Source organism: Hypanus sabinus, chromosome 19 (genome assembly GCF_030144855.1).
Source record: "Hypanus sabinus isolate sHypSab1 chromosome 19, sHypSab1.hap1, whole genome shotgun sequence".
NCBI classification, from domain to species: Eukaryota; Metazoa; Chordata; class Chondrichthyes; order Myliobatiformes; family Dasyatidae; genus Hypanus; species Hypanus sabinus.
The window spans coordinates 11,503,244-11,516,831 of record NC_082724.1 but is presented as its reverse complement, the minus strand read 5'-3'; the positions used below and the strand labels follow the sequence as shown (position 1 = coordinate 11,516,831).

The 13,588-nt window shown below is 41.9% G+C and overlaps 1 protein-coding gene and 1 long non-coding RNA gene across 9 annotated transcripts in view; one reads left to right on the top strand and one right to left on the bottom strand.

Moving 5' to 3' along the window:
* Positions 1 to 9,977, top strand: part of LOC132377729 (uncharacterized) — a 163,416-nt gene extending 153,439 nt beyond the window's left edge. For all 3 annotated transcript variants that reach the window (XR_009506731.1, XR_009506732.1, XR_009506730.1), the window contains 3 exons: positions 7,598 to 7,665; positions 8,568 to 8,671; positions 9,537 to 9,977. This is a non-coding gene — a long non-coding RNA (uncharacterized LOC132377729). The remainder of the gene's footprint in view (positions 1 to 7,597; positions 7,666 to 8,567; positions 8,672 to 9,536) is intronic.
* The window catches only part of sema3bl (sema domain, immunoglobulin domain (Ig), short basic domain, secreted, (semaphorin) 3bl), a 225,326-nt gene that overhangs the window by 55,448 nt on the left and 156,290 nt on the right, over positions 1 to 13,588 (bottom strand). For all 6 annotated transcript variants that reach the window (XM_059944004.1, XM_059944006.1, XM_059944001.1 and 3 more), the window contains exon 5: positions 801 to 891. In XM_059944004.1, coding sequence (XP_059799987.1) covers positions 801 to 891 — 91 coding nt within the window. The remainder of the gene's footprint in view (positions 1 to 800; positions 892 to 13,588) is intronic.

Here is a 13,588-nt window from a genome sequence, read left to right as displayed (position 1 = left end):
TCCCCTAGTTCTAGTTTCACTTATTAGTAGAAACAACTTTACTGCCTTTCATAATGTTATATGCATCTAGAAGCTCCCCCTTTGCTTTTGAAATGGCTCAGCATGAAACTATGGTGGGGCAGATGGTGAACAAAGAATTATATATTAAGTACAGTTAAACGCGATAAGTCATCACTCAGCCCCCTCCCTGTACAAATCCAATATTCCTTGAATTAGTGATCTTCTGTCACGTTCTTTCCGACTGATCACTGCATATTCAGCATACTTTGTCTGGATATTCATTGATCAGCAAGTCAATAATTTTATCAAGTTGGTAATGCAATGTGTGACAACACTTGTGGGCATCGTTAGTTGGTTGTTACGCCAATGATGCAATTCACTTTTGTTTTGATGTACGTGTGATAAAGCAAATGAATCTGAAGATCACAATCTCAGGGTATGGAGAGTGATCTTTAAGACTTGGATGAAGAAAACTCTTTCACTCAGAGGCTGATGAAGAACACCATGGAAGACAAGCCACTGAATATATTTAAGAAAAAGGTAGATGGATTTCTAGATGCAAAAAGGCATAAAGAGTGGGAATACGGCATTGAGAGTGAGGGTTAGCTATGATTGTACCAAGTGGCGGACTCGACTTGAAGGACTCTTCTCCTTCACCCCTGTCTATTCTGGTGCCATGAACCCTTGACTGAAGGTGAGAGGAGCAACTAATCTTTTCAAAGTGACAGCTGGAAGTGGAACAAATTGCCGAGGAACTCCCAACATCGGACTGTTTGATTACTTTGGAACTTTCTACTCACCAATCAAGATGCTTGCGAAAGGTCGGCTGGGGTCATATGGACATTTGCCTCGCCCATTTTCCATGCTGTTCACCTCCATCCTGAAGGCACGCTTGAAAAGGTAAACACAAAGAAGTGAAAGAGGTCAGTACCAGTCTGGCGACAAGAAACCAAACTATATGGTTCATGGTAAATGCACCTCCAGGATTACACTAAATCTTCTACATTCTTCCTATGAGATGACTAGAACTCAACAAGTGTGGTCTAACCCAAATTTCATAGAGCTGAAACATTACCTCATGGCTCTTGAACTCAGTTCCCTGACAAACACACCATATGCCTTCCTAACCTCCTCCCCACCCACCCCCCCAACCAAACAGAACACCAAACTAATTTCAGCTTTAGATCCACCAGCACTGGCCACTGTTCATAAAGACTGACACCCATCTTCAGACTGAAGAGCATTTCATTCCATCGACCACTCCTTAACTAGTTCCACAGGTAAAATATTACTCAATTTGACACATTCTTCCATCTGAAATTAATGGTCCTTCCTTCAAGTCTCACTAATGCCCTTGAATGGACTGTCCTATGGGAGAATTAGGACCCAGACCACCAGCTTCAGGGACAGTTATCACCCCTCAAGCATCAGGTTCTTGAAACAAACGGGATAGCTTCACTCAATTTCACTCGCCACAACACTGAACTGTTCCCATAAACAATGGACTTGCTTTCAAGGACTCTTCATCTCCTGTTTTTGATATTTAGTGCTTATTTAATTATTTTTTTTATTTCTTTTTCTATTTTCACAGTTTGTTGTCTTATGCACACTGGTTGTTAGCCCTGTTGGTGTTATTCGATTAAGGTTATTGGATTTATTGAGTATGCCCACAAGAAAATTAATCTCTGTGTTGTGTATGGTGACATATATGTGTGTGTGTGTGTGTGTGTGTGTGTGTGTGTGTGTGTGTGTGTGTATGTGTATGTACAAACCCCATTTCCAGAAAAGTTGGGATATTTTCCAAAATGCAATAAAAACAAAAATCTGTGATATGTTAATTCACATGACCCTTTATTTAACTGACAACAGTACAAAGAAAAGATTTTCAATTGTTTTACTGACCAATTTAATTGTATTTTGTAAATATACACAAATTTAAAATTTGATGGCTGCAACACACTCAACAAAAGTTGGGACAGAATTAAAATAAGATTGAAAAGTGCACAGAATATTCAAGTAACACTGGTTTGGAAGACTCCACATTAAGCAGGCTAATTGGTAGCAGGTGAGGTATCATGACTGAGTATAAAAGTAGCGTCCATCAAAGGCTCAGTCTTTGCAAGCAAGGATGGGTCGTAGCTCACCCCTTTGTGCCAAAATTCGTGACAGAATTGTTAGTCAGTTCAAAAGGAACATTTCCCAACGCAAGATTGCACAGAATTTAGGTCTTTCAACATCTACAGTACATAATATTGTGAAAAGATTCAGAGAATTCAGAGATATCTCAGTGTGTAAAGAGCAAGGTCGGAAACCACTGTTGAATGCGCGTGATCTTCGAGCCCTCAGGCGGCACTGCCTAAGAAACCATCATGCTACTGTGACAATTATAGCCACCTGGGCTCAGGAGTACTTCAGAAAACTATTGTCACTTAACACAGTCCGTTGCTGCATCCAGAAATGCAACTTGAAACTGTATTACGCAAGGAGGAAGCCATACATCAACTCTATGCAGAAACGCCGGCGAGTTCTCTGGGCCCGAGCTCATCTCAGATGGACCGAAAGACTGTGGAACCATGTGCTGTGGCCAGATGAGTCCACATTTCAGCTAGTTTTTGGAAAAAACGGGCGTCGAGTTCTCTGTGCCAGAGATGAAAACCACCATCCTGATTGTTATCAGCAAAAGGTGAAAAGCCAGCATCTGTGATGGTATGGGGGTGCATCAGTGCCCACAGAATGGGTGAGTTGCATGTATGAGAAGGTACCATTGACTCTGAGGCGTATATTAGGATTTTAGAGAGACATATGTTGCCATCAAGGCAACGTCTTTTCCCGGGATGTCCATGCTTATTTCAGCAGGACAATGCCAGACCACATTCTGCACAGCCTACAACAGTGTGGCTTTGTAGACACAGAGTGCGTGTGCTTGACTGGCCTGCTGCCAGTCCAGATCTATCTCCCATTGAAAATGTATGGCGTATCATGAAAGGAGAATCAGACAACGGAGACCATGGACTGTTGAGCAGCTGAAGTCTTATATCAAGCAAGAATGGACAAAATTTCCAATTGCAAATCTATTACAATTAATATCCTCAATTCCAAAACGATTAAAAAGTGTTAATAAAAGGAAAGGTGACGTAACACAAAGGTAAACATGCCTCTGTCTCAACTTTTGTTGAGTGTGTTACAGCCATCAAATTCTAAATTTGTGTATATTTACAAAATACAATTAAGTTGGTCAGTAAAACTATTGAAAATCTTTTCTTTGTACTTTTGTCAGTTAAATAAAGGTTCACGTGAATTAACATATCACAGATTTTTGTTTTTATTGCATTTTGGAAAATATCCCAACTTGTCTGGAAATGGGGTTTGTACTTCGATAATAAATTTATTTTGAATTTTGAACAAAATCAAGACCCATATGCAGAATTTAGTCACCACTGTGAAGCTCTGTAAAGAGGAAGGAAGTCCTGTCTACTCATTAAAACTTCAGGCAAATATTCACCAAATATGCTATTTTGTCTGCAGTCATATGAACTGAGAGAGCCCACTTATTCCCAGTTGACTGCTAATATCACTGCTTTTCTCTTCCTCACAGATGTCAGTGTCAAATATTTCCTGTCCAAAACGCCCTCAGCCGAAGAAAAAGAGTGTAAAACCGTACATCAGAATTGAATATATTCTCCACAAAGTACTCCCAAGATACAAGGTTCAAAGGAGTCTTGTCAAGGTAAATGTAGCAAGGATATTTCCCCTAAGGGGGCCATCTAGGACCGATCTCGGTACAATGGACACCCATTTAGGAAAGAGATTAGGAGGAATTTCTTCCTCTCGGTGGTCATGACTGTACAATTCTCTGCCCCACAAAACCATTGATGCTGGGTCAATGAATCTGTGCAAAGCTGTAGCTCACAGATTTTTGAGGTTAGAGGAGAATCTCGAGCTCCGTGGATGAGACAGGAAAATCGGAAGGCAAACTATTATGTTACTGAATGGGGAAGCGTCCACCTGGGCATATGTGGTTACACCAGTTCTAATTTTTTATATAAGTGAGAAACAGCATCCTATCTCATAAAAGATAGCTAAAATGTACACAAGATGATTAGAGTGATAGAGGCAGATAGATTAAGGACACTTAAGTGACTCTGAGATAGGATTAATGGAAGGGAAGGGTTAGATTGATCTTGGGAGAAAGTTAAAAGGTTCAGTATTATACTGTGCTGTATTGTTCTATGTTCTAAGTTCTAAAAGGTTCATCAAGGTAGACTTATCATAAAAGTTACAAGGCATGGTATCCATGGAAACATGGCTGCATGGATTCCGAATTGGTTTGTCTACAGAAAGCAGAGAATTGTTGATAGATCATATTCTTCCTGGAGGTCAGTGGCGGGTGGTGTTTCGCAGGGTCTCTGTATTGGGATGCCTGCTCCTTCTGATGTTTATAAATGACCTGGATGAGGAAGTGAAGTGTGGGGGGTGGGGTCAGTAGCTTTGCAGAAGATATGAAGGCTGGTGATGTTGTGGATAGTGTAGAAGGTTGCTGTAGGTTACAGTGGGACTTTGATATAATACAGATGTGGGCTGAGAACTGGCAGATGGAGTTCAGTCCAGAAAAGTTTAGAAGCTCGAACTGATGGCAGAATATAGAGTTAATGGTAGGATTCTTATCAGGCTGGAGAAACAGAGGGATCTTAGAATTCACGCCCAAAGTTGTAGTGCACGTTGATAGGATGGTTAAGAAGGCATATGATATGTTGGCTTTCATTAGTCGGGGGAATTGAGTTCAAAAGCCTTGAGATAATTTTGTACCTCTATAAGATTCTGCCTAGACCATACTTGGAATCTTGTGTTCATTTCTGATCACCTTATTAGAGGAAGGATGTGGAAGCTTTAGAGAGAGTGCTGAGGAGATTAACCAAGACAATGCCTGGATTAGAGAGCAAGTCTATGAGAATGGTTTAAGTGAGCTAGAGCTTCTCTCTTTGGACAGAAGAAAGATAAGAGGTGACGATAGAGGTGTACAAAATGATAACAGATGCAAATCGAGTGGACTGCCAGAATTGATAAGAGGCACAAACTGGTTGGACAGCCAGAAACATTTTTCCAAAGCGGAAGTGGCTTTTACAAAGGGGCATAAGTTTGTTTTGGGATGAAAGTATAAAGAAATGTCAGAAATAATCTTATTTTTTACACAGAGTGGTGAGTGCGTGGAATGTGCTGCCCTGAGTAGTGGTAGAGGCAGATGCATTACGGACATTTAAAGAACTCTTAGATAGATAAGAGGACCACAGAAAAATGGAGGGCTTGGCAGGAGGAAAGTGTTAGATTGATCTTAGAGCAGGGTGAAATGCCAGTATAACATCATTGGCTGCAGTGTTCTACGTTCTATAACAGCAACCCTCTCCCATCACAGATGCTGTTCAACCAACTGGGTTCCTCCAGCAAATAGAATGTTGCTCCAGATTCCAACACTTACAATCTCTTGTGTCTACAGTAACCAAGGTCCTGATCTATACTAGCATTCATGTGCCCATCCCAGCATGGGCAGCACAGTAGTGTAGAAGTTAGAGTAATCACTTTCCAACTCCAGCCATCATCGACTGGGGTTCAATTCCCACTGCTGCCAGTAAAGAGTTTGCATGTTCTCCACATGACCATATCAATTTTCTCAAGGTGCTCCAGTTTCCTTCCACATTCCAAAGACATGCGTTGAGGGTTACGGTTAGTAATTTCTAGGCCCGCTATGTTTGTGCTAGAAGCATGCAGGCTCTCCGAACACAATCTTCGCTGATTTGATTTGATGCAAACGATGCCTTTCATGGTATGTTTTGATGGATGTGTGGCAAATAAAGCTAATCTTATCTTTATCTTTGATTCTCAGCTCAAAACTATCTATCAGTCTTAATTTTGAACTTACTTACTGACCGAGAAGCGGAAGGTGTCCCTGGACCTGTACCTATATGCGAAGAAGCTGCTGAACATCTAGCAAAGGGTGGTGCTGATCAGAACCACCCTGCAGAATGCCCAGAAGCAGCGGAGATGCCTGAGCCACAGTATCACTGGTGGAAGACCTATTTAGAGTCTGGCATTTACCCACTGGCTGCTCAGAGCAAGTGAATGCTTCCCAGGAACAGCGGGACCAGGTTTCTGCTACCAGCCACTCAAGAGGAGGGAGCTCCATTTTTGCAGAGATCCCAACCTAAGGTCCATAGGCCCCTTGCTTAATGGTAGGGGTCGATAGCTTAAAAAAGGTTGGAAACCCCCAGCCTAATGGGTTCTACTGGACAGATTGATAGAAGGGATGGAGGAGGAGAGGAGAATGCGTCGTGACTGAAACTAAACTGGTGGACCAGAAAGAGTTTCTAATCTACATAGTGCACTGGGGTTGACCAATCTTCTGAAGGTAAAGAGGAAAGTGATGTGTCCCTATACCAGTTGGGATAGTGATCCCTCTCTGCAGCTTTCCTTTCTCCCTTTTTGGTACAGACTCAATGGGCTGATTGGCCTAGTTCTGCTCCTATATCTTATGGTCTCATGAGGAATTCTTAAGACTTTCTACCTCAGTCTATGAAGACTGAAGGAATATGAACCTTAAATGCCCTCGCCATGACCTTTTCATTTTAGACTTTCCAGCATGAGAAAGCAGGTACAGTGTTCAATTCTGAGTGCACAGCAGTGATTTCAGTTGACAAAACCAACTGATGTGTCTCACTATCTGAGCAAGAAACTCTAGTCGTGTTGAGATACAGATCACTGCCGTACAGAATTACTGCTTGTTAAGCTGCCTTCTGGACTCCAGAGTGGTCCAATACACCAAGAACCAAGTCAGCTGAACCAACCATCGAAAGGACTTTAAAGAACTCTGAATGGGTTATCTCAGTGCAGCTATTAGTTTACATTGGACAAGTTGGGTCATTGGTTGAATCCGATGTTTCCTCTTGGCATTTAGCACTCAGAGCCACATTAGTATGAACATCAGAACCACTGCTTTGCTGGAAGTTCACGGTTCTCCAGACAATCACTGAAATTGTTTATTGAGGGAGAAGTGTCCAGGAATACTTCCTGCTTCTTGCAAACCTTTCATAAGAACATAGAATAGGAGCAGGTGTAGGTTTAGTCCTCTGGGTCTATTCAATACGGTTGTATCTGACCTTGCAACTTATTAGCATCAATTTGAGGGACAAATTACTCAGTGACTTGGTCTACATATATATATATATATACTTTTTTGCGCGTGTGATCGTATGTGTGCTCACTATATTGAATGTGTAGTCTGTCTTGTGTTGCGGTGTGCTGTGTATGTTTTGCATCTTGGCCTCAGAGGAATGCAGTTTCATCTGACTGTATTCATGTGTACTTATGTCTGGTTGAATGTTAATTAAACTTGCAATGATTTGATTTGATCATATTTACTCACTGTTTCTCTCTTCTAAATCTCTAAATCTTCTAAATCTCTAAATCTTCTAAATCTCTCTGTCTCACATTCTCCACATGCCTTGATATATTTTGTGTCTCAAAATGTCAAACCATTTAACCATAACTCAGGATAATCCAAGGCCCACCCACCCTGGACATTTTCTCTTCTTCCCTCTTCCATCAGACAGAAGATACAAAAGCCTGAAAACACGTACCACCAGGCTCAAGGACAGCTTCCATTCCACTGTTGAGGTTAGTAAAATAGTTTCCTGAAACAATAAGCTGGACTCTTGATCTCACAATCTACCTCATTATGATCTTGCACCTTATCGGTTACATGTACTGTATTCTTTATTTACACTTATTCTGCATTATTATTGCTTTACCTTGTTCATCCTCAATGCACTATGTAATGATTTGATTCATATGAGTAGTATGCAGGGCAATTTTACATTGGTACGTGTGACAATAATAAACACAATTGGGTTTCTCCAATGATGGCCAATCAACTGATGGGTAAGTATACAAATCCGAGCATTCGGAGGACACACGAACAGTGCTCTGATAATATATCCTTATATGCTGATGAAATTTTTGCAAGTAAATTGCCAAGGTTTGAGAACAACTCAACCCAACCATCAACCACCCAGAATACACTTTCTCAGATTTATTTCTAACAATAAACCAATTCCAATTCCAGATCTACTTTCTGTGAATTGGCCCCCATGCTTTCTGATGATCAAAAATTCCAAAGGCTCATGATGAAATTTCTCTTCTTCTCATTCTTATATCAGACCCCTAGACCAGGGGTTCCCAACCTTTTTTACGCCATGACCAATACCATTAAGCAAGGGGTCCGTGGCCCTCAGGCTGGGAACACCTGTCCTAGAAAGTGACCTCTTGTTATAGAGCCTCCTCTCCACATCCAGCCTGTAAAGTACTACCAGGGTTTCCTATGGGTGTCCAGTTCCCTCCTACATTCCAAAGATGTAAGTTGCAGCCATATTACATTGGTGCCAGAATCATGGATATGAGCAGGCTGTCCCCAACACATCATCAGACTCTGTTGGTCATGGATGCAAAATGATGCATTTCACTGTATGTTTCAATGTACATGTTGCAAAGAAAGCTAATCTTTATCTTTTCCTCTTTAGATGCCCTCTCATGCTTTTAAATTCTAGTGACTCTAGACCTGGTTGACTCAATCTTGCTCATTGGACTGACCTGCCTTCAGTCTTATCGTTGCTTTCCTTCTAAGGTAAGTATATTCTTACAAGAACATAAGGACATGCTTACAGTTTTCCAAGAATAGAAACCGCAGAAAAAATTTTTGCAGTGGGCTTGCAGAGTCGTACACACAGGGAACATTCCCTGCCTGTGTTTCTAAGTGGGCTCCAGGTCATTACTGCTTGCTCTGAGAAGAGATCATCCCCACTTCCCCATAACACTTCTATGACCCCTAGTCCTTCCCTCAGCTAGTTTTTCAATCACATTTCCAAAAATCAGTGTCTACATTTTAATTTTATTTAGAGATACAGAATGGTAACAGGCCCTTCTGGGCCAGCTCTGTAGACCATGGATGCAAATGATGCACTTCAAAGACCTTTTGAAGGTCATTAATCAAAGGGCAATACCCAATTACACCTATGTGACCTACTAGCCCATATGTCATTGTAATGCGGGAGGAAACTAGCGAGGAAAACCCAGAGGAAATTCTGTCATGGGGGGAATGGACTTACACACAGTGGCAGAATTGAGCCTGAGTTGCTGGCGGTGTGACTGCGTTATGCTAACCAATATGCTACCGTGTTGACTTTTAATATCCGAATACTTCTAAGATGCCATTCAGACCTTGGTAAGTCTGGTGCAAAAATATATATTATGAACCAGTGGCATAAGCAACATTGGACTTAAAATAATGCTCTGAACTAAATGGTTCTAAAAGAGAAGACAGGGGCTATTTACATGCTGTTTACTGAACACCAACCCCCCCCCCCCCCCATCCACCTCTCCACCACTTCATTCCATCATTCAATGCTTTATTGTCCACATTACAGCTATGAAATGTTGGATCTTTAAATTTTTTCATGAAATGAACGTGGGTTTTCTTGACAATCATTCAGACAGGTCAACCGTGCCCCAGGATAGACAAATACATTTGATCATCTCTATCTCCTCAAGCAGAACAGATGCCATTCTCACGGGATTCAAATCTCCTAATCCAGGGGTCGGCAACGTTTACCACTGAAAGAGCCAATATGGACCCATTTCCCACAGAAAAGAAAACACTGGGAGCCACAAAATGAAATAACACTGCATACAACGGGGTTTTTTTTGCCTTTATGCTATGTATAAACAAACTATAATGTGTTGCATTTATGAAATTGATGAACTCCTGCAGAGAAAACGAAATTACATTTCTGCGTGCAACAAAAACATTTTGAACTCCGAAAAAAAAGACGTTGGGTTGAAGGTTACTCCATAGTTAGCCTACCTTGGATCGAAGAATTAAAAGAAAGCGCGCACTGGCGGGTGTCAGGCATTGGCAGTGGTGATGTATATTAATAGCGTTAAAAAACACGTTGTAGCGGTGTAGCGCTACACGCAGCGCTAAAATAAAGACTGCAGTCAAAGGTAACTTTATTTGAACTAAACAGCCTTGATTTAAAGCCTCCCTCAACCTGTCCCCGTGGGCGCGGATGCTCCAAAAGACACGTACTCACAAACCCCCGTAGGCTATCTCCCTTAGCCGGAACGGTGGCTAATTGTGAGCCGGTTCGGATGTGCCAGGAAACGGTGTCTCCGCAAAGTTTTCAGATTGTACAAGATCACCATAATCTTCAAATTTCGAATTACATTTCAAAAGCTAACAAACCACGGGGAGCCGCATCACAGAGATCAAAGAGCCGCATGTGGCTCTGGAGCCGCAGGTTGCCGACCTCTGTCCTAATCCATTGTTTTGTGACTGCAAGTCAGCCAAGAGTGTATTGACTGACTTTTAGATAACCTGTGGCCCTCAGTCCACGTACTCTGTCCCAGAGGCAAGAGGCCGAAGAGCGGCTATCGATTACTTTCTGTACAAGGTAAGCCCTCCTAGGTGGGCCATTAAATCTTCACTGAAACCTACACATACAGTAAATCAAGCAACAGAACCATTCGAAGATCATAAACCAAAGTCTAAGGCACGAGTTCCCATCCTGGGGTTCATGCACCACTCAGTAAGGATCCATGGCATTAAACATGTTGGAAACTACTGGTCTAAGATATTATGCTTCCTTCTGTGTTTTCCCATCATGTTACACTTACTCTCTTTAGCTGGGTACTGGTGCATCTATAGGTTGAACAGAAAAGTTAAAAGTTGGTTGGATGTGAAATTAACAGCTAGAGCAATGAAAGGACAGTATTATGTCTTGGCTATACTGGTGGACAACATGTCCACTTAGTTACTAACAAAGGTGCTAAATTGTTCGAGTATGCAGGACAGGCAGAGATGAATGAGTGAACAATAGAGTCATTGAGACATACAGAATGGAAACAAACCCTTTGGGCACAACTTATCTCTGCTGACTAACTTAGCTGGTCCACCACAACCAAAATTTCCTTCTGAGCTAGTTCTATTTGCTCAACATATTTCCTACCTGTACATCTGTCCAAACGTCTTTTAAACGTTGTAATTGTTCCTGCATCTCTCATCTTTCTGGGGTTCCCAAACTTTTTTTATGCAATGGAGCCCTACCATTAACTGAGGGGTCTTTGGATCCTAGGCTGGGAACCCCTGCCATACTCCCACCACACCCTTCTTATTTCCACTCCACGTACTTCAAGGTTCAAGTCTTCATGGCTGATGGCCTGGGCCTTGTTCACTATGGCCTAAATGGAGGAGGAATTCTGGGCAGCACACTAGCACAGCAGCTAGTGCGACGCTTCACAGTGCCATCTGTAAGATCTGGGTTCAATTCCTACTGCCGTCTATAAGGTGTTTTTACATTCTTCCCGTGACCGTGTGGCTTTCTTCTGTGTGTAATGGTTTCCTCCCACATTCCAAAAGATATACGAGTTAGGCTTAGTAAGTTGTGGTACGGTGGTGCCAGAAGTGTGGTGGCCTTTGCAAGGATGATAGGGGAACGAAAGGGTTAAAGTATGAGGAGCATTTGATGTTCTGGGCCTGTACTCGCTGGAGGTTAGAAAAATGAGGGGGTATCTCACTGAAACCTATTGAATATTGAAATGCTGAGATAGTCGATGTGGAGAGAATATTTTCTATAGTGACGAATTCTAGGACCAGAGGGCACAGCCTCAGAATACAAGGACATTGCTGTAGAACAGCGATGAGGAGGAATTGCTTTAGCCAGAGGGTAATGAGTCTGAGGGTGGCTGTGGAGGCCAAGTCATCGGGTATACTTAAAGCAGAAGTCAATAGGTTCTTGATTAATAAAGGTGTCAAAGGTTATGGGGAGAAGAAAGGAGAGTGGTGTTCAGAGGGATAATAATTAGGGTGAAACGTAAAATTTTTATAAGTTCTCCATGTGGCCACTTGGTTTTCCTCCAGGTGCTCTGGTTTCCTCCACAGTCCAAAGATTTCCCAAATAGTAGCTTAATTAGTCATTGTAAATTGACCTGTGATTAGTCATTGGATATATTTAAAGCAGAGGTTGATGAGTTTTTGATTAATCAGGGCATCAAAGGATATGGGGAGACAGCAGGAGGATGGGGTTCAGAGGGATAATAAGTCAGCCATGATAGAATGACAGACCAGACTTGATGGGCTGAATGGTCTAATTCTGCTCCTACGTCTTACAGTCTTATGAGGCGTTGTGCATACGTATGCAGTTTGAATAGAGTGAATGTTCTTTGTTAGGACTCTTCACACTTTTCAATCTGTTCACCCCACAATTGATTGTTGGACTTCACAAATCCACAAGAACACGTGCATCTTATAGAATGCACATTTCTAAACTGGCTTTGTATCAAAAGCAGATAGATTACATATTCAGGCCGTTGATCACCAAATGAATGCCTGTGTGCACACAGCCTAACAATCCAGACCAAAGCTTTGATTGAAGCTGCTGTCATGAAGTCCCAGCTCCCAAGAGAAATTAATTCAGATAAAGATCGATCAGATAACACAACTAAATTCTTGTGAACTGCAGGTTCTTGGTTTCATTGTGACAGGCTGTCAATAACATCATCTTGGACTCCACACATTTCACTCTGTTCTTTCCTCTATGTGTTCATTACCATAGCGAAGTGCAGGTTTAAAGATTATTAAAATTATTTTTCTTACACGTTTGTTGTTCTTGCATCCCTTTCTGTGCTGATGCCTTTTCTCCTTCACTCTCTTCCGCTCCCTATCTCTCTCTCTCCCCCTCTCAGCCCCTTTCTGTCCCTCCCTAAGCCTTTTTTATAAGCCATTTGCTCTAACCCCACTCACTCTGTGGCCTTCCAGTGGCTTCTTTTGATGAGTTTTTCTACCTTCCTACCTGTCTAGGCCTCTCTCTGTGGCCACTCTATGCGGTCCTTCTCTCATCTCATCCTGCGATCCATCCCAATGTGTCTCCCTCCCCCTCCCCATCACTCTCTTATTCTATCTTTCTTTCTGGGCCTCTTTTTCCAGCTCTCGTCTCTGAGGGATCCTTTGGCTTGCTTTACTTTCCTCCTTCATCTCTAAAATGCATTTGACGTAGATGGCAGATTTTCTGCCCCAGTGATGGGCAATGATCCTTGTTCATTGCTCTTGGCAACTAATACTTCTAACTGGTCCCAGATTGAAGGTTGACATCTATCTGTTGATGAAGTATGAACTAGAAGGATTGGCAAAGCTCAAATGAGGGCAGGCAAACTGTTAGATGTGAAAGAGCCTTTGAATTTGTGCACATAGAGTCAGATTATAAAAAACATTCCTTCAATGTTGATTGGATTTAAGACTGAGTCTGTGGCAGTTCTGGAGGTTTTTCGTTTGAATTATGTGATGCAGCACGTAGAGGCTCTGACTTTGAAACAGACATTCAACTCCGCTGATCTTTCCTCATTTCCATGTATTTTCCCAGGTGTGATGTATTTCCTAAGATATAAGACATTTGGTATATCTTATAAGATAGGTTGCTTTTATAAGATCTCCATGAATTAGACTCCAGACAGTGAATTCCCAATCTCAATGTGTAGACTTTAGCTCATA